Genomic DNA, 25,245 nt, shown 5'->3' on the forward strand with positions numbered 1-25,245 from the left:
TTTAATGTGAGTCTGGAAGGAGAGTTTACAGTCTAACCAGACACCTAGGTATTTGTAGTTGTCCACCTATTCTAAGTCAGAACCGTCCAGAGTAGTGATGCTAGTCGGGCGGGCGGGTGCGGGCAACAATCGGTTGAAGAGCATGCATTTAGTTATACTAGCATTTGAAAGCAGTTGGAGGCCACGGAAGGAGAGTTGTATGGCATTGAAGCTCGTTTGGAGGTTTGTTAACACAGTGTCCAAAGAAGGGCCAGATGTGTACAGCATGGTGTTGTCTGCATAGAGGTGGATCAGAGAATCACCAGTAGCAAGAGCGACATCATTGATAAATACAGAGAAAAGAGTCGGCCCGAGAATTGAACACTGTGGCACCCCCATAGAGACTGCCAGAGGTCTGGACAACAGGCCCTCCAATTGTACACACTGACCTCTGTCTGCGAAGTAGTTGGTGAACCAGGTGAGGCAGTCATTTGAGAAACCAAGGCTATTGAGTCTGCCGATAAGAATGCGTTGATTGACAGAGTTGAAAGCCTTGGCCAGGTCTATGAAGACGGCTGCATAGTACTGTCTTTTGTCGATGGCGGTTATGATATCGTTTAGGACCTTGAGCGTGGCTGAGGTGCACCCATGACCAGCTCAGAAACCAGATTGCATAGCGGAGAAGGTACGGTGAGATTCGAAATGGTTTGTGATCTGTTTGTTAACTTTGCTTTCGAAGATTTTATAAAGGCAGGATGGATATAGGTCTATAACAGGGGTCTAGAGTGTCACCCCCTTTGAAGAGGGGGATGACCGTGGCAGCTTTCCAATCTTTGGGGATCTCAGACGATACGAAAGAGATGTTGAATAGGCTAGTAATAGTGGTTGCAACAACTTCGGCGGATCATTTTAGAAAGAGAGGGTCCAGATTGTCTAGCCCAGCTGATTTGTGGGATCCAGATTTTGCAGCTCTTTCAGAACACCAGCTGTCTGGATTTGGGTGAAGGAGAAGCGGGGGAGGGGGGATTGGGCCAGTTGCTGCAGGGGGTGCTGAGATGTTGGCCGGGGTAGGGGTAGCCAGGTGAAAAGCATGGCCAGCCGTATGAAAAGGCTTATTGAAACTAGCGATTATCGTAGATTTATCGGTGGTGACAGTGTTTCCTAGCCTCAGTGCAGCGGGCAGCTGCACTCCATGGACTTTACAGTGTCCCAAAACTTTTTGGAGTTTGTGCTACAGGATGCAAATTTTGTTTGAAAAAGCTAGCCTTTGCTTTCCTAACTGACTGTGTATATTGGTTCCTGACTTCCCTGAAAAGTTGCATATCGCGGGGGCTATTCGATGCTAATGCAGAATGCCACAGTTTTTGTGCTGGTCAAGGGCAGTCAAGTCTGGGCTGAACCAAGGGATATATCTGTTCTTAGTTCTACATTTTTTGAATATGGGGCATGCTTATTTAAGATGGTGAGGAAAGCACTTTTAAAGAGCAACCAGTACTCTTCTACTGACCGGATGAGATCAATATCCTTCCAGGATACCCGGGCCAGGTCGATTAGAAAGGCCTGCTCGCTGAAGTGTTTTAGGGAGCATTTGACAGTGATGAGGGGTGGTCGTTTGACCTTGGACCCATTACGGATTTAGGGTTGTACCTGGTAGGTTCCTTGATAATTTGTGTGAGATTAAGGACATCTAGTTTAGATTGTAGGACCGTCGGGGTGTTAAGCATATTCCAGATTAGGTCACCTAACGGTACGAACTCTGAAGATAGATGGGGGGGCAATCAATTCACATCCAGTGCACAGCTGAGAGCTGAGACTTGTTTCTGGAAAAGTGGATTTTTAAAAGTAGAAGCTCGAACTGTTTGGGCACAGACTTGGATAGTAAGACAGAACTCTGCAGGCTATCTCTGCAGTAGATTGTAACTCCACCCCCTTTGGCAGTTATTTCTTGTTGGAAAATATTGTAGTTGGGGATGGAAATTTCTGGATTTTTGGTGGCCTTCCTAAACCAGGATTCAGACACTGCTAGGACATCAGGGTTTGCGGAGTATGCTAAAGCAGTGAATAAAACAAACTTAGGGAGGAGGCTTCTAGTGTTAACATGCATGAAACCAAGGCTTTTACAGTTACAGAAGTCAACAAATGAGAGCGCCTGGGGAATGGGAGTGATGCTGGGGGCTGCAGGACCTGGATTAACCTCTACATCACCAGAGGAACAGAGGAGGAGTAGGATAAGGGTACGGCTAAAGGCTATAAGAACTGGTCGTCTAGTGCGTTCGGAACAGAGAGTAAAAGGAGCAGATTTCTGGGCGTGGAAGAATGGATTCAAGGCATAATGTATAGACAAGGGTATGGTATGATGTGAGTACAGTGGAGGTAAACCTAGGCATTGAGTGATGATGAGAAAGGTTTTGTTTTGTCTCTAGAGGCACCAGTTAAACCAGGTGAGGTTACCGTATGTGTGGGAGGTGGAACAAAAGGGCTCTCTAAGGAAAATTGGGGGCTCTACAGTGAAAGAAGATCATAATCACTAACCAAAACAGCAGTAGACAAGGCATATTGACATTAGGGAGAGGCATGTGTAGCCAAGTGATCATAGGGTCCAGTGAGTAGTAGCAATAGATGAGTCAGGGAGCCGATTCATTAGTCGCTACTACGCTAGGCGAGCTGGAGACACGCCAATTCAGACAGCTAGCGGGCTGGGCCTAGCAGATGGGCCTCCGGCGACATCGCAATGGAAGAGCCTGTTGAAACCACCTCGAACGATTACGTCGGCTGACCAGTCGTGATGGATCGGCGCGGCTCCGTGTCGGCAGTAAAGGGTCTTGGCAAATTGGCAAAAGAGGTATTATAGCCCAAAAATTGGCTGGTGGACCTCTTCGGCTAGCCGGGAGATGGGCTTAGCTCGAGGCTAGCTCCAGGCTAACTGGTGCTTGCTTCGGGACAGAGACGGTAGCCAGGAGTAGCCACTCGGATAGCAGCAAGCTAACTGCGATGATCCGGTGTAAAGGTTCAGAGCTTGCGGTAGGAATCCGGAGATGTGGTAGAGAAAAAGCAGTCCGATATGCTCTAGGTTGATATCGCGCTGTCCAGACTGGCAGGTATTGACCAAGCTGAGACTGGCTGGAATCCGAGTTAACGGTGAAGACCACTAACAGTGGCTAACTGACTACTAGCTACTAGCTAGTTAGCTGGCTAGCTTCTGATGGAGGTTCCAGTTATAAGGTATAAAAATAGCAGATCCGTACCACATTGGGTGAGGCGGGTTACAGGAGAGTATATTTAGTTCGTAGATGGAAAGTGAGATTAAAATAGATACGAAAAAAACGCTATATACACGGGACAGGACGGGACAAGACAAAACACATGTCCGACTGCTACGCCATCTTGTAAAGCACTTTGTGACAACTGGTGATGTGAAAATGGCTTTATGAAATACAGTTGATGTGTTGATTGATCTGTAGCCAGGTCACAGTTCTTAGTTTCCTCTATGTGTGTCAGACTGGAACAGAATATTATCTAACATCTCTCCATCTTCTTCCCTCTCAGATGGTCTCTAATGCGTTACAACGGAAACTCCCTCCCCACCCCCTCCTCCATCCTCCACCACCAGAGTGACTTCTCCACCTCCACCCTGCCCATCTCAGTCTCCAATCTGCCCCTGTCCCAGCCGGACGTGTGCACCGCCACCACCCCTGGAGCCCCCTGCCAACGACCCACCATGCCCCAGACCTCCCTCATGCTCCCCTCGCCCATGGAGGTCCCCCCTTGCGGCTTCAACGGCTGCCCAGCCAACGCCCACCCACATGGGGTCCACAGCGCGGCCAGTGAGGGAGTACCTGGTGGGGATGGAGGAGGGGAGCTGGTCCCTGTGCCCCTGGGGAGGAGTGAGGGGGGTGGGATGGGGTTCAGTGTGACAGCGGGGGGGAAAGGGGGGCAGCTGGCCCTGGTGAAGAGGGTCTGGGACAGAAGGCAGTGTTCTTCCCTGCAGCCAGGGGATGCTATAGTCAAGATCAACGGCGCCGACGTGCAGAGTCTCAGCTTCGCTCAGGTACGACCGACTTTGGAGACAGTTCTACAGCTAGAGGCTAAGATAATGTTGATTGGTATTTATTGCAACAATGCTCAATAGTAATCATCAGTTCTCATCACTCTCTGCAGTATAAACATTCTGGCAACGTTGAGTAAGGTTATTGACACAGAGAATACTTGAAGACAAATATACAGTACCAGTCAAAAGTTTGGACACACCTACTCATTCAACGTTTTTTCTTTATTTTTACTACTTTCTACATTGTAGAATAGTAGTGAAGACATCAAAACTATGAAATAACACATATGGATTCATGTAGTAACCAAAAAAGTGTTAAACAAATGAAAACATATTTTATGTTTGAGATTCTTCAAATAGCCACCATTTGCCTTGATGACAGCTTTGCACACTCTTGGTATTCTCTAAACCAGCTTCTTGAAGAAAGCTTTTCCAACCGTCTTGAAATAGTTCCCACATATGCTGAGCACTTGTTGGCTGCTTTTTCTTCACTCTGCGATCCAACTCATCCCAAACCATCTCAATTGGGTTGAGGTCGGGTGATTGTGGAGGCCAGGTCATCTGATGCAGCACTCCATCACTTTTCTTCTGGTCAAATAGCCCTTACACAGCCTGGAGGTGTGTTGGGTCATTGTTCTGTTGAAAAACAAATGATAGTTCCACTAAGCGCAAACTAGATGGGATGGCGAATCGCTGCAGAATGCTGTGGTAGCCATGCTGGTTAAGTGTGCCTTGAATTCTAAATAAATCACTGACAGTGTCACCAGCACCCCCACACCATCACACCTCCTCCTCCATGCTTCACGGTGGGAACCACACATGCAGAGATCATCCGTTCACCTACTCTGCGTCTCACAATGACAAGGCGGTTGGAACCAAAAATCTCAAATTTGGACTCATCAGACCAAAGGACAGATTTCCACCAGTCTAATGTCATTTCTCGTGTTTCTTGGCCCAAGCAAGTCTCTTCTTATTATTGGTGTCCTTTAGTTGTGTTTTTTTTTGCAGAAATTTGACCATCGAGGCCTGGTTCACGCAGTCTCCTCTGAACAGTTGATGTTGAGATGTGTCTGCTACTTGAACTCTGTGAAGCATTTATTTGGGCTTCAATCTGAGGTGCAGTTAACTCTAATGAACTTATCCTCTGCAGCAGAAGTAACTCTGTCTTCCTTTCCTGTGGCGGTCCTCATGAGAGCCAGTTTAATCATAGCGCTTGATGGTTTTTGCGACTGCCCTTGAAGAAACTTTCAAAGTTCTTGAAATGTTCCGCATTGACTGACCTTCATGTCTTAAATTAATGATGGACTGTTGTTTCTCTTTGCTTATTTGAGCTGTTCTTGCCATAGTATGGACTTGGTCTTTTACCAAATAGGGCTATCTTCTGTATACCACCCCTACTGCCAACACAACTGATTGGCTCAAACGCATTAAGAAGGAAATAAATTCCACAAATTAACTTTTAACAAGGCACACCTGTTAATTACAATGCATTCCAGGTGACTACCTCATGAAACTGGTTGATAGAATGCCAAGAGTGTGCAAAGCTGTCATCAAGGCAAAGGGTGACTACTTTGACAAATCTCAAATATAAAATATGTTTTGATTTGTTAACACTTTTTTGGTTACTACATGATTCCATATGTGTTATTTCATAGTTTTGATGTCTTCACTATTTTTCTACAATGTAGAAAATTATAAAATGTAAAAACCCTTAAATGATTAGGTGTGTCTGAACATTTGACTGGTACTGTACATAAGAACTTGTTTCTGAATGTCACTACAAGTTTATTTGAAAAAGGCCTTTGAAAAAACAGCGTGAGATGTTTGCCAATTTTTTTTACCTATTTTAACATGACCTCTGCTGAACATTGAAGGTCCAGCGGGTCCTCCAGAAACACACCAAGCAGGGAGAAGTAGTGCTGTTGGTTTACAGAGGAGGTAAGACCATTAACCTATATAACCTGTATAAATACTACCATTACTACCACAAATACACTCTATTTACCCATATAACCTGTATAAATACTACTAATACTACTACTACCACAAATACACTATTTACCTATATAACCTGTATAAATACTACTAGTACAACTACTACCACAAATACACTGTATTCACCCATATAACCTGTATGAATACTTCTAGTACTACTACTACCACAAATACACTATTTACCTATATAACCTGTATAAATACTACTAGTACTACTACTACCACAAATACACTGTATTTACCTATATAACCTGTATAAATACTACTAGTACTACTACTACCACAAATACACTGTATTTACCCATATAACCTGTATAAATACTACTAGTACTACTACTACTACTACTACCACAAATACACTATTTACCCATATAACCTGTAAAAATACTTCTAGTACTACTACTACCACAAATACACTGTTTTACTCATATAACCTGTATAAGTATTTCTAGTACTACTACTACTACCACAAATACACTGTATTTACCCATATAACCTGTATAAATACTACTAGTACTACTACTACCACAAATACACTGCATTTACCCATATAATCTGTATAAATACTACTATTACTACTACTACCACAAATACACTGTATTTACCTATATAACCTATATAAATACTACGAGTACTACCACAAATACACTGTATTTACCTATATAACCTGTATAAATACTCTAGTACTACTACTACCACAAATACACTGTATGTACCTATATAACCTGTATAAATACTCTAGTACTACTACTACCACAAGTACACTGCATTTACCCATATAATCTGTATAAATACTACTATTACTACTACTACCACAAATACACTGTATTTACCTATATAACCTATATAAATACTACGAGTACTACCACAAATACACTGTATGTACCTATATAACCTGTATACATACTCTAGTACTACTACTACCACAAGTACACTGTATGTACCTATATAACCTGTATAAATACTCTAGTACTGATACTACCACAATACACTGTATTTACCGATATAAATACTAGTAATGCTACTGCTGTTGCTAGCATTGGTGCAGTACCCTCATCCTGGTTTTCTTCCTGTTTAAATACTCTTTATGTACGTAACATGAAACTTTAGTAGTTTAGGTATGAATCCTCTGTATGTAACATTTAACTTCAGTACGACTTGGTTTTAAATACTCTTAATGTAACATGTAACTTCATAACTTTGGTGGTTCATAACTTTGGTTTTAAACCACTTTAGCTTTCAGACCAGGTTACTGTGTAGAGGATACAGGATTGTTTCTCCTCAGAGATTCTGTTTCCTTGTGTTGGGTTCACTATTGACATTCTAATTGGTCTAGATGAGCTGAACCTCTCTCTCTCTTTCTCTCTTCTCTGTCTCCCTCCTTTCTCTCTCTCTCTCCCACCTCTCTTTCTCTCTCTCTCTCCTCTGTCTCCCTCCTTTCTCTCTCTTTCTCTCTCTTTTCTCTGTCTCTCTCCCACCTCTCTCTCTTTCTCTCTCTCTTCTCTGTCTCCCTCCTTTCTCTCTCTCTTCTCTGTCTCCCTCCTTTCTCTCTCTTTCTCTCCCTCTTCTCTGTCTCTCTCCCACCTCACTCTCTCTTTCTCTCTCTCTTCTCTGTCTCCCTCCTTTCCCTCTCTCTTTATCTCTCTCTTCTCTGCCTCCCTCCTTTCTCTCTTTCTCTCTCTCTCTCTCTCTCTCTCTCTCTCTCTCTCTCCAGGGTCTCTCTTCTCTCCTGTCTCCCCTAACCTCTACAAGCCCCTCCCCTCTCCCCTGGGCCCCTCCTCCTCCCATGGCCTCCCATCCGACCTGCCTGCCTCCTCCTCCACCTCAGATGCCTTGGTGCCCCTGCACCTCCCTCACACCCCCCACATCCCCCCCAGCCACAGTGACCTCTCCCCAGCCTCGCCCTCCACAGATCTCCCCTCCCTGGTCCAGAGCACAAGCTTTCTGGACTCAGTCCCTGTAACCCTCACCCTGGAACCCAGAGACTGGCTTGGGGTGGAGAACGGTGGTGGGGCCCCGGGTGTGTTGAGGCCCCCTGGAGGAGGAGCAGGACTGGGGGCTGTGGCCAAGGGCCAGGCGGACAGACGAGGGGGAGGGGCCATTCTAGGGGTCAGGGGTCAGGAGGTGGAGCTACGGAGACGGCCAGGGGAGGGGTTCGGCTTCATCATCGCCTCAAAGGACCTGGCCAATGGGGGTGAGTCATTTATTGTCTATTTATAACCTAGTGCTGATTTTCTGCTTGTCCACATAGTTTTATTCATAATGATATAAAAGGGCAAAACTGATCCTCGATCTGTACTCCTACTCTGAGGTGATTTATGAATATGAGGCCTGGTCATAAAGATAATTCCTTTGTTGTGTTATATGCTGTCCAGGATACAGAAGGTGTAAACGGTACAGTGAAAGGGTTACTTGCATATTAACAATATCAAAAACAGAAAGCATCCAGATAAAAAATATTTTATAAATAATTTATAATTATAATTATTAGATGACGTTTACCCGACACACTTGTCTAAATTGATGGGTCATGTGAAAGAAAATGCTATAACCACCCCCGAGCCACATCTAGCTAAGTGTTGCTATTGTCTAGACACGTGTTCATGAAATACAATAGACGGCCATAATCACCCCCAGACACACCTGGCTAACTTGACGGGTCATGTAATCACCTGGTCAACAGTATATTGTTTTAGACATGTAGCTAGCTAGCTAGCTAGCTAAACAATGAACCGGCATAATATAACCTGTGTAAATACTACTAGTACTACTACTACTACCACAAATACACTATTTACCCATATAACCTGTAAAAATACTTCTAGTACTACTACTACCACAAATACACTGTTTTACTCATATAACCTGTATAAGTATTTCTAGTACTACTACTACTACCACTACAAACATTGTCATAGCTGTAGTATGAATCTAGCAGGTAGCTAAAGAGCTAAATTCAATGTTAGCTAGCTAACATTAGGCTATAACTAGCAATGCAAATGGGTTTACTGATTCAAATAATATCACTACACAGATCATACGCGTAACGTTAGCTAGCGAGCCCGCAAGCTAACGTTTGCTAGCTAGCGAACAGTAAGCCTTAACTTGCAATGAAAATGACATTCTGACAAATTTAGAAACTTATAATATCTGAAAATGTAGCTATACTCTTACCTGTATATATGGATCAACGCTTCACAGCGGACTGGAACTGTTTAACTTAGCGTTGTGTCAAGTCACTCCAGGTTCACGCTGACCATGGCGTGTGCAGAAAGTAGCCCATCACTTTTTTCCAACTGATCTGTCGACGGCGCCTGCTAAATTCAGGGCGTCAATGTTGTTGAGAAAAGTAGCGAAACTTTTGTAGTTCACGATGGCTAACGTTACGTCTTTCAAAAATGGCACGGTAGAAAGGACTGTCAACACATACTGAACAGCTCACGTTATGTAGACAGAAGCGTGTTACATGGCAGACCAATCCAAACTCATCTCCCGGCATGTCCAGCCCATCCATTATCTCAGCCTATCATGGCTAACGGGAAGGTTCCTTCCTTTTTCCGTAGCTAAACCAACTAGGCTCGTAATTTAACAATTTTATTCATATTTAAAGGATGCAACACAAGTCTGTCATTAAAGCTGACATGTTCTAGAAGGTATTTCTGACAAAAAAACGCATTTAGATTTTTTTTAAATTACGTTCAAATGACTATCCTGTAGTGACGTGCGACATACGCCTAGTTTCCTGAAACAAGTTACATGTTCTAGTCCACAGTATCTGGGAAATTAAGGGTTATTCTAATCTACAGTATCTGGGTAATTATAGATATTGTACTCTACAGTATCTGGGTAATTATAGATATTGTACTCAACAGTATCTGGGTAATCTGGGGGCGGGGACGGGGGGAGTCAGCACATTCTCTGGTGTTACTGTAGTGTAGTAATCTGGTGTTAGTGTAGTGTAGTAATCTGGTGTTACTGTAGTGTTGTAATCTGGTGTTAATGTAGTGTAGTAATCTGGTGTTAGTGTAGTGTAGTAATCTGGTGTTAGTGTAGTGTAGTAATCTGGTGTTACTGTAGTGTTGTAATCTGGTGTTAATGTAGTGTAGTAATCTGGTGTTACTGTAGTGTAGTAATCTGGTGTTAGTCTAGTGTAGTAGTCTGGTGTTAGTGTAGTGTAGTAATCTGGTGTTACTGTAGTGGTGTAATCTGGTGTTAATGTAGTGTAGTAATCTGGTGTTACTGTAGTGTCTTAATTTGGTGTTAGTGTAGTAAAGTAATCTGGTGTTAGTGTAGTGAAGTAATCTGGTGTTAGTGTAGTGTAGTAATCTGGTGTTAGTGTAGTAATCTGGTGTTAGTGTAGTGTAGTAATCTGGTGTTACTGTAGTGTTGTAATCTGGTGTTAATGTAGTGTAGTAATCTGGTGTTACTGTAGTGTCTTAATCTGGTGTTAGTGTAGTAAAGTTATCTGGTGTTAGTGTAGTAATCTGGTGTTAGTGTAGTAATCTGGTGTTAGTGTAGTGTAGTAATCTGGTGTTAGTGTAGTGTAGTAATCTGGTGTTAGTGTAGTGTAGTAATCTGGTGTTAGTGTAGTAATCTGGTGTTAGTGTAGTGTAGTGATCTGGTGTTAATGTAGTGTAGTAATCTGGTGTTACTGTAGTGTTGTAATCTGGTGTTAATGTAGTGTAGTAATCTGGTGTTACTATAGTGAAGTAATCTGGTGTTAGTATAGTGTAGTAATCTGGTGTTAGTGTAGTGTAGTAATCTGGTGTTAGTGTAGTAATCTGGTGTTAGTGTAGTGTAGTAATCTGGTGTTACTGTAGTGTTGTAATCTGGTGTTAATGTAGTGTCTTAATCTGGTGTTAGTGTAGTAAAGTTATCTGGTGTTAGTGTAGTAATCTGGTGTTAGTGTAGTAATCTGGTGTTAGTGTAGTGTAGTAATCTGGTGTTAATGTAGTGTAGTAATCTGGTGGTAGTGTAGTGTAGTAATCTGGTGTTAGTGTAGTAATCTGGTGTTAGTGTAGTAATCTGGTGTTAGTGTAGTGTAGTGATCTGGTGTTAATGTAGTGTAGTAATCTGGTGTTACTGTAGTGTTGTAATCTGGTGTTAATGTAGTGTAGTAATCTGGTGTTACTGTAGTGTAGTAATCTGGTGTTAGTGTAGTAATCTGGTGTTAGTGTAGTGTAGTAATCTGGTGTTACTATAGTGAAGTAATCTGGTGTTAGTGTAGTGTAGTAATCTGGTGTTAGTGTAGTGTAGTAATCTGGTGTTAGTGTAGTAATCTGGTGTTAGTGTAGTAATCTGGTGTTAATGTAGTGTAGTAATCTGGTGTTACTGTAGTGTTGTAATCTGGTGTTAATGTAGTGTAGTAATCTGGTGTTACTGTAGTGTAGTAATCTGGTGTTAGTCTAGTGTAGTAGTCTGGTGTTAGTGTAGTGTAGTAATCTGGTGTTACTGTAGTGTTGTAATCTGGTGTTAATGTAGTGTAGTAATCTGGTGTTACTGTAGTGTCTTAATCTGGTGTTAGTGTAGTAAAGTAATCTGGTGTTAGTGTAGTGAAGTAATCTGGTGTTAGTGTAGTGTAGTAATCTGGTGTTAGTGTAGTAATCTGGTGTTAGTGTAGTGTAGTAATCTGGTGTTAGTATAGTGAAGTAATCTGGTGTTAGTGTAGTGTAGTAATCTGGTGTTAGTGTAGTGTGGTAATCTGGTGTTAGTGTAGTGTAGTAATCTGGTGTTAGTGTAGTGTATTTAAGTAATCTGGTGTTAGTGTAGTGTAGTAATCTGGTGTTAGTGAAGTGTATTAATCTGGTGTTTGTGTAGTGTAGTAATCTGGTGTTAGTGTAGTGTAGTGATCTGGTGTTACTGTAGTGTAGTAATCTGGTGTTAATGTAGTGTAGTAATCTGGTGTTACTGTAGTGTAGTAATCTCGTGTTACTGTAGTGTAGTAATCTGGTGTTAGTGTAGTGTAGTAATCTGGTTTTAGTGTAGTGTAGTAATATGGTGTTAGTGTAGTAATCTGTTGTTAGTGTAGTGTAGTAATCTGCTGTTACTGTAGTAATATGGTGTTAGTATAGTGTAGTAATCTGGTGTTAGTGTAGTGTAGTAATCTGGTGTTAGTGTAGTGTAGTAATCTGGTGTTAGTGTAGTAATCTGGTGTTAGTGTAGTGTAGTAATCTGGTGTTACTGTAGTGTATTAATCTGGTGTTACTGTAGTGTAGCAATATGGTGTTAGTGTAGTCATCTGGTGTTAGTGTAGTGTAGTAATCTGGTGTTAGTGTAGTGTAGTAATCTGGTGTTAGTATAGTGTAGTAATCTGGTGTTAGTGTAGTATAGTAATTTGGTGTTAGTGTAGTGTAGTAATCTGGTGTTAGTGTAGTGTAGTAATCTGGTGTTAGTGTAGTGTAGTAATCTGGTGTTAGTGTAGTAATCTGGTGTTAGTGTAGTAATCTGGTGTTAGTTGTAGTGTAGTAATCTGGTGTTAGTGTAGTAATCCGGTGTTAGTGTAGTGTAGTAATCTGGTGTTAGTGTAGTGTAGTAATCTGGTGTTAGTGTAGTGTAGTAATCTGGTGTTAGTGTAGTGTAGTAATCTGGTGTTACTGTAGTGTAGTAGTCTGGTTCTACTGTAGTGTAGTAATCTGGTGTTAGTGTAGTGTAGTAATCTGGTGTTACTGTAGTAATCTGGTGTTAGTGTAGTGTAGTAATCTGGTGTTAGTGTAGTAATCTGGTGTTACTGTAGTAATCTGGTGTTAGTGTAGTGTTTTACTCTGGTGTTACTGTAGTAATCTGGTGTTAGTGTAGTGTAGTAATCTGGTGTTACTGTAGTAATCTGGTGTTAGTGTAGTGTAGTAATCTGGTGTTACTGTAGTGTTGTAATCTGGTGTTATTGTAGTGTAGTAATCTGGTGTTAGTGTAGTGTAGTAATCTGGTGTTAGTGTAGTGTAGTAATCTGGTGTTAGTGTAGTGTAGTAATATGGTGTTAGTGTAGTGTAGTAATCTGGTGTTACTGTAGTGTAGTAATCTGGTGTTAGTGTAGTAATCTGGTGTTAGTGTAGTAATCTGGTGTTACTGTAGTAATCTGGTGTTAGTGTAGTGTAGTAATCTGGTGTTAGTGTCGTGTAGTAATCTGGTGTTAGTGTAGTGTAGTAATCTGGTGTTAGTGTAGTGTAGTAATCTGGTGTTAGTGTAGTGTAGTAATCTGGTGTTAGTGTAGTGTAGTAATCTGGTGTTAGTGTAGTGTAGTAATATGGTGTTAGTGTAGTGTAGTAATCTGGTGTTACTGTAGTGTAGTAATCTGGTGTTAGTGTAGTAATCTGGTGTTAGTGTAGTAATCTGGTGTTAGTGTAGTAATCTGGTGTTACTGTAGTAATCTGGTGTTAGTGTAGTGTAGTAATCTGGTGTTAGTGTCGTGTAGTAATCTGGTGTTAGTGTAGTGTAGTAATCTGGTGTTAGTGTAGTGTAGTAATCTGGTGTTAGTGTAGTGTATTAATCTGGTGTTAGTGTAGTGTAGTAATCTGGTGTTAATGTAGTGTAGTAATCTGGTGTTAGTGTAGTGTAGTAATCTGGTGTTAGTGTAGTAATCTGGTGTTAGTGTAGTGTAGTAATCTGGTGTTAGTGTAGTAATCTGGTGTTAGTGTAGTAGTCTGGTGTTAGTGTAGTAATCTGGTGTTAGTGTAGTGTAGTAATCTGGTGTTAGTGTAGTGTATTAATCTGGTGTTAGTGTAGTGTAGTAATCTGGTGTTAGTGTAGTGTATTAATCTTGTGTTAGTCTAGTGTAGTAATCTGGTGTTAGTGTAGTGTAGTAATCTGGTGTTAGTGTAGTGTAGTAATCTGGTGTTACTGTAGTGTAGTAATCTGGTGTTAGTGTAGTAATCTGGTGTTAGTGTAGTGTAGTAATCTGGTGTTAGTTTAGTGTTGTAATCTGGTGTTAGTGTAGTGCAGTAATCTGGTGTTAGTGTAGTGTAGTAATCTGGTGTTAGTGTAGTGTAGTAATCTGGTGTTAGTGTAGTGTAGTAATCTGGTGTTAGTGTAGTGTAGTAATCTGGTGTTAGTGTATTAATCTGGTGTTAGTGTAGTGTAGTAATCTGGTGTTAATGTAGTGTAGTAATCTGGTGTTAGTGTAGTGTAGTAATCAAATCAAATCAAATTTATTTATATAGCCCTTTGTATATCAGCTGAAATCTCAAAGTGCTGTACAGAAACCCAGCCTAAAACCCCAAACAGCAAGCAATGCATGTGAAAGAGGCACGGTGGCTAGGAAAAACTCCCTAGGAAAAACTCCCTAGAAAGGCCAAAAACCTAGGAAGAAACCTAGAGAGGAACCAGGCTATGAGGGGTGGCCAGTCCTCTTCTGGCTGTGCCGGGTGGATATTATAACAGGACATGGTCAAGATGTTAAAATGTTCATAAATGACCAGCATGGTCAAATAATAATAATCATTGTAGTTGTCGAGGGTGCAACAAGCACGTCCGGTGAACAGGTCAGGGTTCCGTAGCTGCAGGCAGAACAGTTGAAACTGGAGCAGCAGCATGGCCAGGTGGACTGGGAACAGCAAGGAGTCATCATGCCAGGTAGTCCCGAGGCATGGTCCTAGGGCTCAGGTCCTCCGAGAGAAAGAAAGAAAGAGAGAAAGAGAGAATTAGAGAGAGCATATTTAAATTCACACAGGACACCGGATAAGACAAGAGAATACTCCAGATGAAACACACTGACCCTAGCCCCCTGGCACATAAACTACTGCAGCATAAATACTGGAGGCTGAGACAGGAGGGATCAGAAGACACTGTGGCCCCATCCGATGATACCCCCGGACAGGGCCAAACAGGCAGGATATAACCCCACCCACTTTGCCAAAGCACAGCCCCCACACCACTAGAGGGATGTCTACAACCACCAACTTACCGTCCGAAGACAATGCCGAGTATAGCCCACAAAAATCTCCGCCATGGCACAACCCAAGGGGGGGCGCCAACCCAGACAGGAAGACCACGTCAGTGACTCAATCCACTCAAGTGACGCACCCCTCCCATGGACGGCATGGAAGAACACCAGTAAGTCAGTGACTCAGCCCCTGTAAAAGGGTTAGAGGCAGAGAATCCCAGTGGAAAGATGGGAACCGGCAAGGCAGAGACAGCAAGGGCGGTTCGTTGCTCCAGCCTTTCCGTTCACCTTCACACTCCTGGGCCAGACTACACTTAATCATAGGACCTACTGAAGAGATAAGTCTTCAGTAAAGACTTAAAGGTTGAGACTGAGTCTGCGTCTCTCACATGGGTAGGCAGACTATTCCATAAAAATGGAACTCTATAGGAGAAAGCCCTACCTCCAGCCGTTTGCTTAGAAATTCTAGGGACAATTAGGAGGCCTGCGTCTTGTGACCGTAGCGTACGTGTAGGTATGTACGGCAGGATCAAATCGGAAAGATAGGTAGGAGCAAGCCCATGTAATGCTTTGTAGGTTAGCAGTAAAACCTTGAATAGTAATCTGGTGTTAGTGTAGTGTAGTAATCTGGTGTTAGTGTAGTGTAGTAATCTGGTGTTAGTGTAGTGTAGTAATCTGGCGTTAGTGTAGTGTTGTAATCTGGTGTTAATGTAGTGTAGTAATCTGGTGTTAGTGTAGTGTAGTAATTTGGTGTTAGTGTAGTGTAGTAATCTGGTGTTAGTGTAATGTAGTAATCTGGTGTTAGTGTAGTGTAGTAATCTGGTGTTAGTGTAGTGTAGTAATCTGGTGTTAGTGTAGTGTGGTAATCTGGTGTTAGTGTAGTGTGGTAATCTGGTGTTAGTGTAGTGTAGTAATCTGGTGTTAATGTAGTGTAGTAATCTGGTGTTAGTGTAGTGTAGTAATCTGGTGTTAGTGTAGTGTGGTAATCTGGTGTTAGTGTAGTGTAGTAATCTGGTGTTAGTGTAGTGTAGTAATCTGGTGTTAGTGTAGTAATCTGGTGTTAGTGTAGTGTAGTAATCTGGTGTTAGTGTAGTGTAGTAATCTGGTGTTAATGTAGTAATCTGGTGTTAATGTAGTGTAGTAATCTGGTGTTAGTGTAGTAATCTGGTGTTAATGTAGTAATCTGGTGTTAGTGTAGTAATCTGGTGTTAATGTAGTGTAGTAATCTGGTGTTAATGTAGTGTAGTAATCTGGTGTTAATGTAGTAATCTGGTGTTAGTGTAGTGTAGTAGTCTGGTGTTAGTGTAGTAATCTGGTGTTACTGTAGTGTTGTACATTTAATATGTGAAGTGTTTACACCATGTTGTCACATAAAAGCTGATTTAATCTATATAGGTCAGGACATGTTCTGTGTAAAGAGCATCAGTGTAGCTTCGAGACCCCTAGAGAGATTGTTGAAAACCGGCGTGTGTGCTTTAATCTGTCTGTCTGTCTGTCTGTCTGTCTGTCTGTCTGTCTGTCTGTCTGTCTGTCTGTCTGTCTGCCTGCCTGCCTGCCTGCCTGCCTGCCTGTATGTGTATGGCGAGTCTGTGTTTGTGTATGTGTGTATCTGTTTGTGCTCGCGGCTGTGTGTGTGTGTGTGTACTATTGTGCCACTCATGCCAATATGTTTTTCTATCTGTGTCAGCCACGTTGTCTCTGTTTGATAAGTCAATTTGAGTTCACACTCGAAACACGTGTTTCTATCTTTTCATGTTCTCTAAGCAGAAATGCAGTACGCTGTAATTAACACACACACAGATACACACAGATACACACACAGAAACACACAGATACACACACAGAAACACACACACCACATGATGACATGGTTTGAATCTCACCGTACCTCACCGTACTCATCTGCGCTGGTATTCCCCTGAGTTTCACCTTCCTCCCCCCTTCCATATCTCTCCGCACACCACTTCCTGCCCAATATCTCTCTCTCTCTCTCTCTCTCTCTCTCTCTCTCTCTCTCTCTCTCTCTCTCTCTCTCTCTCTCTCTCTCTCTCTCTCTCTCTCTCTCTCAAAGGGCTTTATTGGCATTGGAAACATACAGTGCATTCGGAAAGTACTCTGACCCCTTCCCTTTTTCCACATTTTGTTGTGCCTTATCCTAAAACGGATTAAATAAAAAAATAAAAAATCTTTATCAATCTACACACAATACCCCATAATGACAAAGTGAAAATGTGGTTTTAAGAAATGTTTGCAAATGTATATACGTAAGTATTCAGACCCTTTGCTATGAGACTCGGAAATGAGCTCAAGTGAATCCTGTTTACATTGAACATCCTTGAGATGTTTCTACAATTTGACTGGAGTTCACCTGTGGTAAATTCAATTGATTGGACATGAAAGGCACACACACCTGTCTATATAAGGTCCCACAGTTGACAGCGCATGTCAGGGCAAAAACCAAGGCATGAGGTTGAAGGAATTGTCTGTAGAGCTCCGAGACAGAAGCCACTCCTCAGTAAAAGGCACATGACAGCCCGCTCAGAGTTCGCCAAAAGGCACTTAAAGGACTCTCAGACCATGAGAAAAAAAGATTCTCTGGTCTGATGAAACCAAGATTGAACTCTTTGGCCTGAATGTCAAGCGTCATGTCTGGAGGAAACCTGGCACCATTCCTACGGTGAAGCATGGTGGTGGCAGCATCATGCTGTGGGGATGTTTTTCAGTGGCATGGACTGGGAGACTAGTCAGGATCGAGGGAAAGATGAACGGAGAAAAGTACAGAGAGATCCTTGATGAAAACCTGCGCCAGAGTGCTCAGGACCTCAGACTGGGGTGAAGGTTCACCTTCCAACAGGACAACGACCCTAAGCACACAGCCAAGCCAACACAGGAGTGGCTTCGTGACAAGTCTCTGAATGTCCTTGAGTGGCCCAGCCAGAGTCTGGACTTGAACCCAATCTAACATCTCTGGAGAGATCTGAAAATAGCTGTGCAGTAACGCTCCCCATCGAACCTGACAGAACTTGAGAGGATCTGCAGAGAAGAATGGGAGAAACTCTCCAAATACAGGTGTGCCAAGTTTGTAGCGTCATACTCAAGAAAACTCAAGGCTGTAATCGCTGACAAAGTAAAGGGTCTGAATACTAATGTAAACGTGATATTTCCGGGTTTTTTTTTCATCAAATGTGCTTTGTCATTATGGGGTATTGTGATGTCATTATGGGGTATTGTGATGTCATTATGGGGTATTGTGATGTCATTATGGGGTATTGTGATGTCATTATGGGGTATTGTGATGTCATTATGTGGTATTGTGTGTAGATTGATGAGGAAAAAAACAATTTAATACATTTTAGAAAAAGGCTGTAATGTAACCAAATGTGGAAAAAGTCAAGGGGTCTGAATACTTTTGTCGAATGTATGTTTACATTCCCAAAGCAAGTGAAATAGATAATAAACAAAAGTGAAATAAACAATCAATTGAACAATAAACATTACACTCACAAAAGTTTCAAAGGAAGAGAGACTTATCAAATGTCATATTATGTCTATATACAGTGTTATAACGATGTGCAAATAGTTAAAGTACAAACGTTAATTAAAAAAATAAACATAAATAGGGGTTGTATTTACAATGGTGTTTGTTCTTCACTGGTTGCCCTTTTCTTGTGGCAACAGGTCACAAATCTTGCTGCTGTGATGTCACAATGTTGTTTTTCACCCAGTAGATATGGAAGTTTATCAAAATTGGATTTGTTTTCAAATTCTTTGTGGATCTGTGTAATCTGAGGGAAATATGTGTCTGTAATATGGTCGTACATTTGGCAGGAGGGTTAGGATGTGCAGCTCAGTTTCCTCCTCATTTTGTGGGCAGTGTGCAGATCTCTCGCTCTCTTTTTCTCTCTCTCTCTGTTCCCCACCTCTTCTCATGGGATTTTGAGTATTAAAATGCTTTCTCATTTTCCCTCTCTGTCGTTCTCCCTTACACACACTCACATGTGCTCTCTCCCTCACATTCTCTGTCACTCTTGTTTTTTCTCCCTCCTTGTGGTATCCCTCTCCCTTTCTTTCTGGCTCACTCATTCTCTCTCTCTCTCTCTCTCTCTCTCTCTCTCTCTCTCTCTCTACCTCCCCCTCCCTCTCTCTCTTTCTACCTCCCTCTCTCTCTCTCTACCTCCCTCTCTCTCTCTCTCACTTTCTACCTCCCTCTCTCTCTCTACCTCCCTCTCTCTCTCTCTCTCTCTCTTTCTACCTCCCTCTCTCTCTCTCTACCTCCCCCTCCCTCTCTCTGTATCACTCAGTTTCAACCGTTCTGTTTCTCTCTCTGTTAGTCAGTATCGTGTAACAGACAGTCGGCCAGTGTCAGAGACAACGTTGGAGTCGCTTAAAGACAACATTTTATTTAAAAAACATTCTGTTTTTCGCAACTTTAATTTGGTCTAAGTAGATCACAGATTGAGGTTATTTGGGGATTATTTGGATTTGGAAAATGCTGGAGAGACTGCAATCTGTTCTGAAAACGATGAAGGACTCAAAATGTAACTATTTACCCTCAGTTACCTACCGCTCAGTCTGTACCTATTTACTTTTGTGTGTGTGTGTGTGTGTGTGTGTGTGTGTGTGTATGTGTGTGTGTGTGTGTGTGTGTGTGTGTGTGTGTGTGTGTGTGTGTGTGTGTGTGTGTGTGTGTGTGTGTGTGTGTGTGTGTGTGTGGGTTGGTTTTGGAGATATTTGCTGTTGTTCAATGATTCAAATTCCAAAGTGCTCTTTCATGACATATTGTCATTTTACTTTCGATTGTGGGTGTGTGGATATGGAAGTAGTGTGTATTGATAAGAGTTTATGGTGCGTGTGTGTGTGTGTGTGTGTGTGTGTGTGTGTGTGTGTGTGTGTGTGTGTGTGTGTGTGTGTGTAGTATTATTCCTGGCTCTAACCTTTCTAACACAGACATTTCTATCCTCTTGGGGACATAAGATGTATTTCCATTCAAAATCCTATTTTCCCTAACCCTAATCCTAACCCTGAACCTAACCCCTAAGCTTTTTTCCTTGTTTTAATACCCTTGTGAGGGTTTTTGGTCCTCACAAGGATAGACGAACCAAACCCCCCCCCCACACACACACACACACACACACACACACACACACACACACACACACACACACACACACACACACACACACACACACTGAGACAGAGAGGAACGCCAAGAATCTTTCTCCTGTCATCTCCTCATTTCTTACAGTCATCAGCTGGAGACAATGAATGCCCTGATTCTTCCCTTCTGAGAGAGGGAGCAGGTTCACCTCCGATGTGTGTATGTGTGTGTGTGTGTGTAATTTCTGACCATAGCCCCAAGACAGGCTAAACTCTCCTGTTATTTTCTATTGGTGAGAGGTTAGCATGTCTTCTGGGGCTTTCTCACTCATCATTTATTCACGATTCATTCAGGATTATCTGTAATCATGGTAGCATCCACATTAATGTCAAAGTGTTTAGAAATATATTTGATTCTTATTTATAATAAAAGTGATTCCAATACACAATATAGTATTGACCATTAATTTCTATTAGGCACAAAATAATCCGAAACGAACTGCAAATGCATCCAGCAAAGTTTATAGAGTCACAAGCTTGATGTAGTCGTTGCGTTCTTGGAATATGGGACCAAATACTACATTTTTCACTACTTTATTTATGAGAATTTTTAAGGATGTCAATAATTTTCACACCTACCTTTTCGAGAAAAAAAATATTAATATTACTTGTTAACTTAAGGATCGGACCCTTTTATCCAATTTTCTCCTAAAATGACAAAAAAAAAAAAAATCTAACTGCCTGTAGCTCAGGACCTGAAGCAAAGATATGCTGATTCTTGGTACCATTTGAAAGGAAACACTTTGAAGTTTGTGGAAATGTGAAAGGAATGTAGGAGAATATAACACAATAGATCTGGTAAAAGATAATACAAAGGAAAAAACATGAATAGTTTTTATTAATTTTTTTTATTATTTTTTTTTTTTTTTTTTTTTTTCCATCATCTTTGACATACAAGAAAAAGGCCATAATCTATTATTCCAGGTTAAGTGCAATTTCGATTTTGGCCACTAGATGGAAGCATTGTATGTGCAATGTTTTAGACTGATTCAATGAACCACTGCATTTCTGTTCATAATGTTGTATCAGGACTGCCCAAATGTGCCTAATTGGTTTATTAATACAATTTCAAGTTCATAACTGTGCATTCCCCTCAAACAATAGCATTGTATTTGCTCACTGTAATTGGACAGTGCAGTTAGTTTAACAAGAATTGAAGCTTTCTGCTGATATCCGGGAGGGGAGGACACAGGTTAAACAAAATATATTTCAAAATATATTTCTTTGAGCAAATATAATTTTGAATATATTATTTTGAATTATTTATTTTATGCAGCCGTTATTGCTCATCTTTGTCAAAGGTGTCAATGTCAGACCCATATGTAGGGAAGCACTTGTAGACAAGAAGACAGATGAAAGGAGAAACTAGTGATCAAACCTGAGTCAGTAAGTAGAAGCACCACAGATGAAAGGAGAAACTACAGATCAAACCTGAGTCAGTAAGTAGCAGCACCACAGATGAAAGGAGAAACTACAGATCAAACCTGAGTCAGTAAGTAGCAGCACCACAGATGAAAGGAGAAACTACAGATCAAACCTGAGTCATTAAGTAGAAGCACCACAGATGAAAGGAGAAACTACAGATCAAACCTGAGTCATTAAGTATCAGCACCACAGATGAAAGGAGAAACTACAGATCAAACCTGAGTCAGTAAGTAGGAGCACCACAGATGAAAGGAGAAACTAGTGATCAAACCTGAGTCATTAAGTAGCAGCACCACAGATGAAAGGAGAAACTAGCGATCAAACCTGAGTCATTAAGTAGCAGCACCACAGATGAAAGGAGAAACTAGCGATCAAACCTGAGTCAGTAAGTAGCAGCACCACAGATGAAAGGAGAAACTTCAGATCAAACCTGAGTCAGTAAGTAGCAGCACCACAGATGAAAGGAGAAACTTCAGATCAAACCTGAGTCAGTAAGTAGCAGCACCTCAGATGAAAGGAGAAACTAGCGATCAAACCTGAGTCAGTAAGTAGCAGCACCACAGATGAAAGGAGAAACTAGTGATCAAACCTGAGTCAGTAAGTAGCAGCACCACAGATGAAAGGAGAAACTACAGATCAAACCTGAGTCATTAAGTAGCAGCACCACAGATGAAAGGAGAAACTACAGATCAAACCTGAGTCAGTAAGTAGGAGCACCACAGATGAAAGGAGAAACTAGCGATCAAACCTGAGTCAGTAAGTAGAAGCACCACAGATGAAAGGAGAAACTACAGATCAAACCTGAGTCAGTAAGTAGCAGCACCACAGATGAAAGGAGAAACTACAGATCAAACCTGAGTCAGTAAGTAGAAGCACCACAGATGAAAGGAGAAACTAGCGATCAAACCTGAGTCATTAAGTAGCAGCACCACAGATGAAAGGAGAAACTAGTGATCAAACCTGAGTCAGTAAGTAGCAGCACCACAGATGAAAGGAGAAACTAGCGATCAAACCTGAGTCATTAAGTAGCAGCACCACAGATGAAAGGAGAAACTACAGATCAAACCTGAGTCAGTAAGTAGGAGCACCACAGATGAAAGGAGAAACTAGCGATCAAACCTGAGTCAGTAAGTAGAAGCACCACAGATGAAAGGAGAAACTAGCGATCAAACCTGAGTCAGTAAGTAGAAGCACCACAGATGAAAGGAGAAACTAGCAATCAAACCTTAGTCATTAAGTAGCAGCACCACAGATGAAAGGAGAAACTAGTGATCAAACCTGAGTCAGTAAGTAGCAGCACCACAGATGAAAGGAGAAACTACAGATCAAACCTGAGTCATTAAGTAGGAGCACCACAGATGAAAGGAGAAACTACAGATCAAACCTGAGTCAGTAAGTAGGAGCACCACAGATGAAAGGAGAAACTACAGATCAAACCTGAGTCAGTAAGTAGGAGCACCACAGATGAAAGGAGAAACTAGCGATCAAACCTGAGTCAGTAAGTAGAAGCACCACAGATGAAAGGAGAAACTACAGATCAAACCTGAGTCATTAAGTAGAAGCACCACAGATGAAAGGAGAAACTACAGATCAAACCTGAGTCAGTAAGTAGCAGCACCACAGATGAAAGGAGAAACTAGTGATCAAACCTGAGTCATTAAGTAGCAGCACCACAGATGAAAGGAGAAACTAGCGATCAAACCTGAGTCATTAAGTAGCAGCACCACAGATGAACGGAGAAACTAGCGATCAAACCTGAGTCAGTAAGTAGCAGCACCACAGATGAAAGGAGAAACTAGTGATCAAACCTGAGTCAGTAAGTAGCAGCACCACAGATGAAAGGAGAAACTACAGATCAAACCTGAGTCATTAAGTAGCAGCACCACAGATGAAAGGAGAAACTACAGATCAAACCTGAGTCATTAAGTAGGAGCACCACAGATGAAAGGAGAAACTACAGATCAAACCTGAGTCAGTAAGTAGGAGCACCACAGATGAAAGGAGAAACTACAGATCAAACCTGAGTCAGTAAGTAGGAGCACCACAGATGAAAGGAGAAACTAGCGATCAAACCTGAGTCAGTAAGTAGAAGCACCACAGATGAAAGGAGAAACTACAGATCAAACCTGAGTCATTAAGTAGAAGCACCACAGATGAAAGGAGAAACTACAGATCAAACCTGAGTCAGTAAGTAGCAGCACCACAGATGAAAGGAGAAACTAGTGATCAAACCTGAGTCATTAAGTAGCAGCACCACAGATGAAAGGAGAAACTAGCGATCAAACCTGAGTCATTAAGTAGCAGCACCACAGATGAACGGAGAAACTAGCGATCAAACCTGAGTCAGTAAGTAGCAGCACCACAGATGAAAGGAGAAACTTCAGATCAAACCTGAGTCAGTAAGTAGCAGCACCTCAGATGAAAGGAGAAACTAGCGATCAAACCTGAGTCAGTAAGTAGCAGCACCACAGATGAAAGGAGAAACTAGTGATCAAACCTGAGTCAGTAAGTAGCAGCACCACAGATGAAAGGAGAAACTACAGATCAAACCTGAGTCATTAAGTAGCAGCACCACAGATGAAAGGAGAAACTACAGATCAAACCTGAGTCAGTAAGTAGGAGCACCATAGATGAAAGGAGAAACTAGCGATCAAACCTGAGTCAGTAAGTAGAAGCACCACAGATGAAAGGAGAAACTACAGATCAAACCTGAGTCAGTAAGTAGCAGCACCACAGATGAAAGGAGAAACTACAGATCAAACCTGAGTCAGTAAGTAGCAGCACCACAGATGAAAGGAGAAACTAGCGATCAAACCTGAGTCATTAAGTAGCAGCACCACAGATGAAAGGAGAAACTACAGATCAAACCTGAGTCAGTAAGTAGGAGCACCACAGATGAAAGGAGAAACTAGCGATCAAACCTGAGTCAGTAAGTAGAAGCACCACAGATGAAAGGAGAAACTAGCGATCAAACCTGAGTCAGTAAGTAGAAGCACCACAGATGAAAGGAGAAACTACAGATCAAACCTGAGTCATTAAGTAGAAGCACCACAGATGAAAGGAGAAACTAGTGATCAAACCTGAGTCAGTAAGTAGCAGCACCACAGATGAAAGGAGAAACTACAGATCAAACCTGAGTCATTAAGTAGCAGCACCACAGATGAAAGGAGAAACTACAGATCAAACCTGAGTCAGTAAGTAGGAGCACCACAGATGAAAGGAGAAACTAGCGATCAAACCTGAGTCAGTAAGTAGCAGCACCACAGATGAAAGGAGAAACTACAGATCAAACCTGAGTCAGTAAGTAGCAGCACCACAGATGAAAGGAGAAACTAGCGATCAAACCTGAGTCATTAAGTAGCAGCACCACAGATGAAAGGAGAAACTACAGATCAAACCTGAGTCATTAAGTAGCAGCACCACAGATGAAAGTAGAAACTACAGATCAAACCTGAGTCATTAAGTAGAAGCACCACAGATGAAAGGAGAAACTACAGATCAAACCTGAGTCATTAAGTAGCAGCACCACAGATGAAAGGAGAAACTTTCATGTCGTGACGTGACTATCATTAATGTGATGAGGGCTATTTTATCAAATCAATTAACTATGTTTAATTAATACGTGATTACATTAATCGTTGTAACAATGAACTAATTAGTAACTTGGGGCACCACGGAAAGAAGTTTGTTTAATGATTTACTGTTTCCAGAATTAACAACAACAAAAAATATATCAGAATTTATCGTTATCATACCAGTCATCCAT

The 25,245-nt window shown here is 41.7% G+C and overlaps 2 protein-coding genes and 1 long non-coding RNA gene across 3 annotated transcripts in view; all 3 read left to right on the plus strand.

Annotated features, from left to right (window-relative positions):
- LOC115166451 (membrane-associated guanylate kinase, WW and PDZ domain-containing protein 1-like) overlaps positions 1 to 3,929 on the plus strand; it is a 59,413-nt gene extending 55,484 nt beyond the window's left edge. Inside the window, exons 11-12 of the mRNA XM_029720350.1 lie at positions 3,526 to 3,847; positions 3,897 to 3,929. Coding sequence (XP_029576210.1) covers positions 3,526 to 3,847; positions 3,897 to 3,929 — 355 coding nt within the window. The remainder of the gene's footprint in view (positions 1 to 3,525; positions 3,848 to 3,896) is intronic.
- Position 3,930: 1 nt separating this feature from the next.
- LOC115165289 (uncharacterized) lies at positions 3,931 to 7,772 on the plus strand. The gene is made up of 3 exons (XR_003870120.1): positions 3,931 to 4,027; positions 5,902 to 5,965; positions 7,737 to 7,772. It is a non-coding gene; the product is annotated as an uncharacterized LOC115165289 (long non-coding RNA).
- Positions 7,773 to 7,777: 5 nt separating this feature from the next.
- LOC115165288 (membrane-associated guanylate kinase, WW and PDZ domain-containing protein 1) overlaps positions 7,778 to 25,245 on the plus strand; it is a 53,448-nt gene continuing 35,980 nt past the window's right edge. The window contains exon 1 of the mRNA XM_029718333.1: positions 7,778 to 8,216. The gene's annotated coding sequence lies outside the window, so the exon portion shown is untranslated. The remainder of the gene's footprint in view (positions 8,217 to 25,245) is intronic.

The sequence above is a fragment of the Salmo trutta genome, chromosome 28, assembly GCF_901001165.1.
Source record: "Salmo trutta chromosome 28, fSalTru1.1, whole genome shotgun sequence".
NCBI classification, from domain to species: domain Eukaryota; kingdom Metazoa; phylum Chordata; class Actinopteri; order Salmoniformes; family Salmonidae; genus Salmo; species Salmo trutta.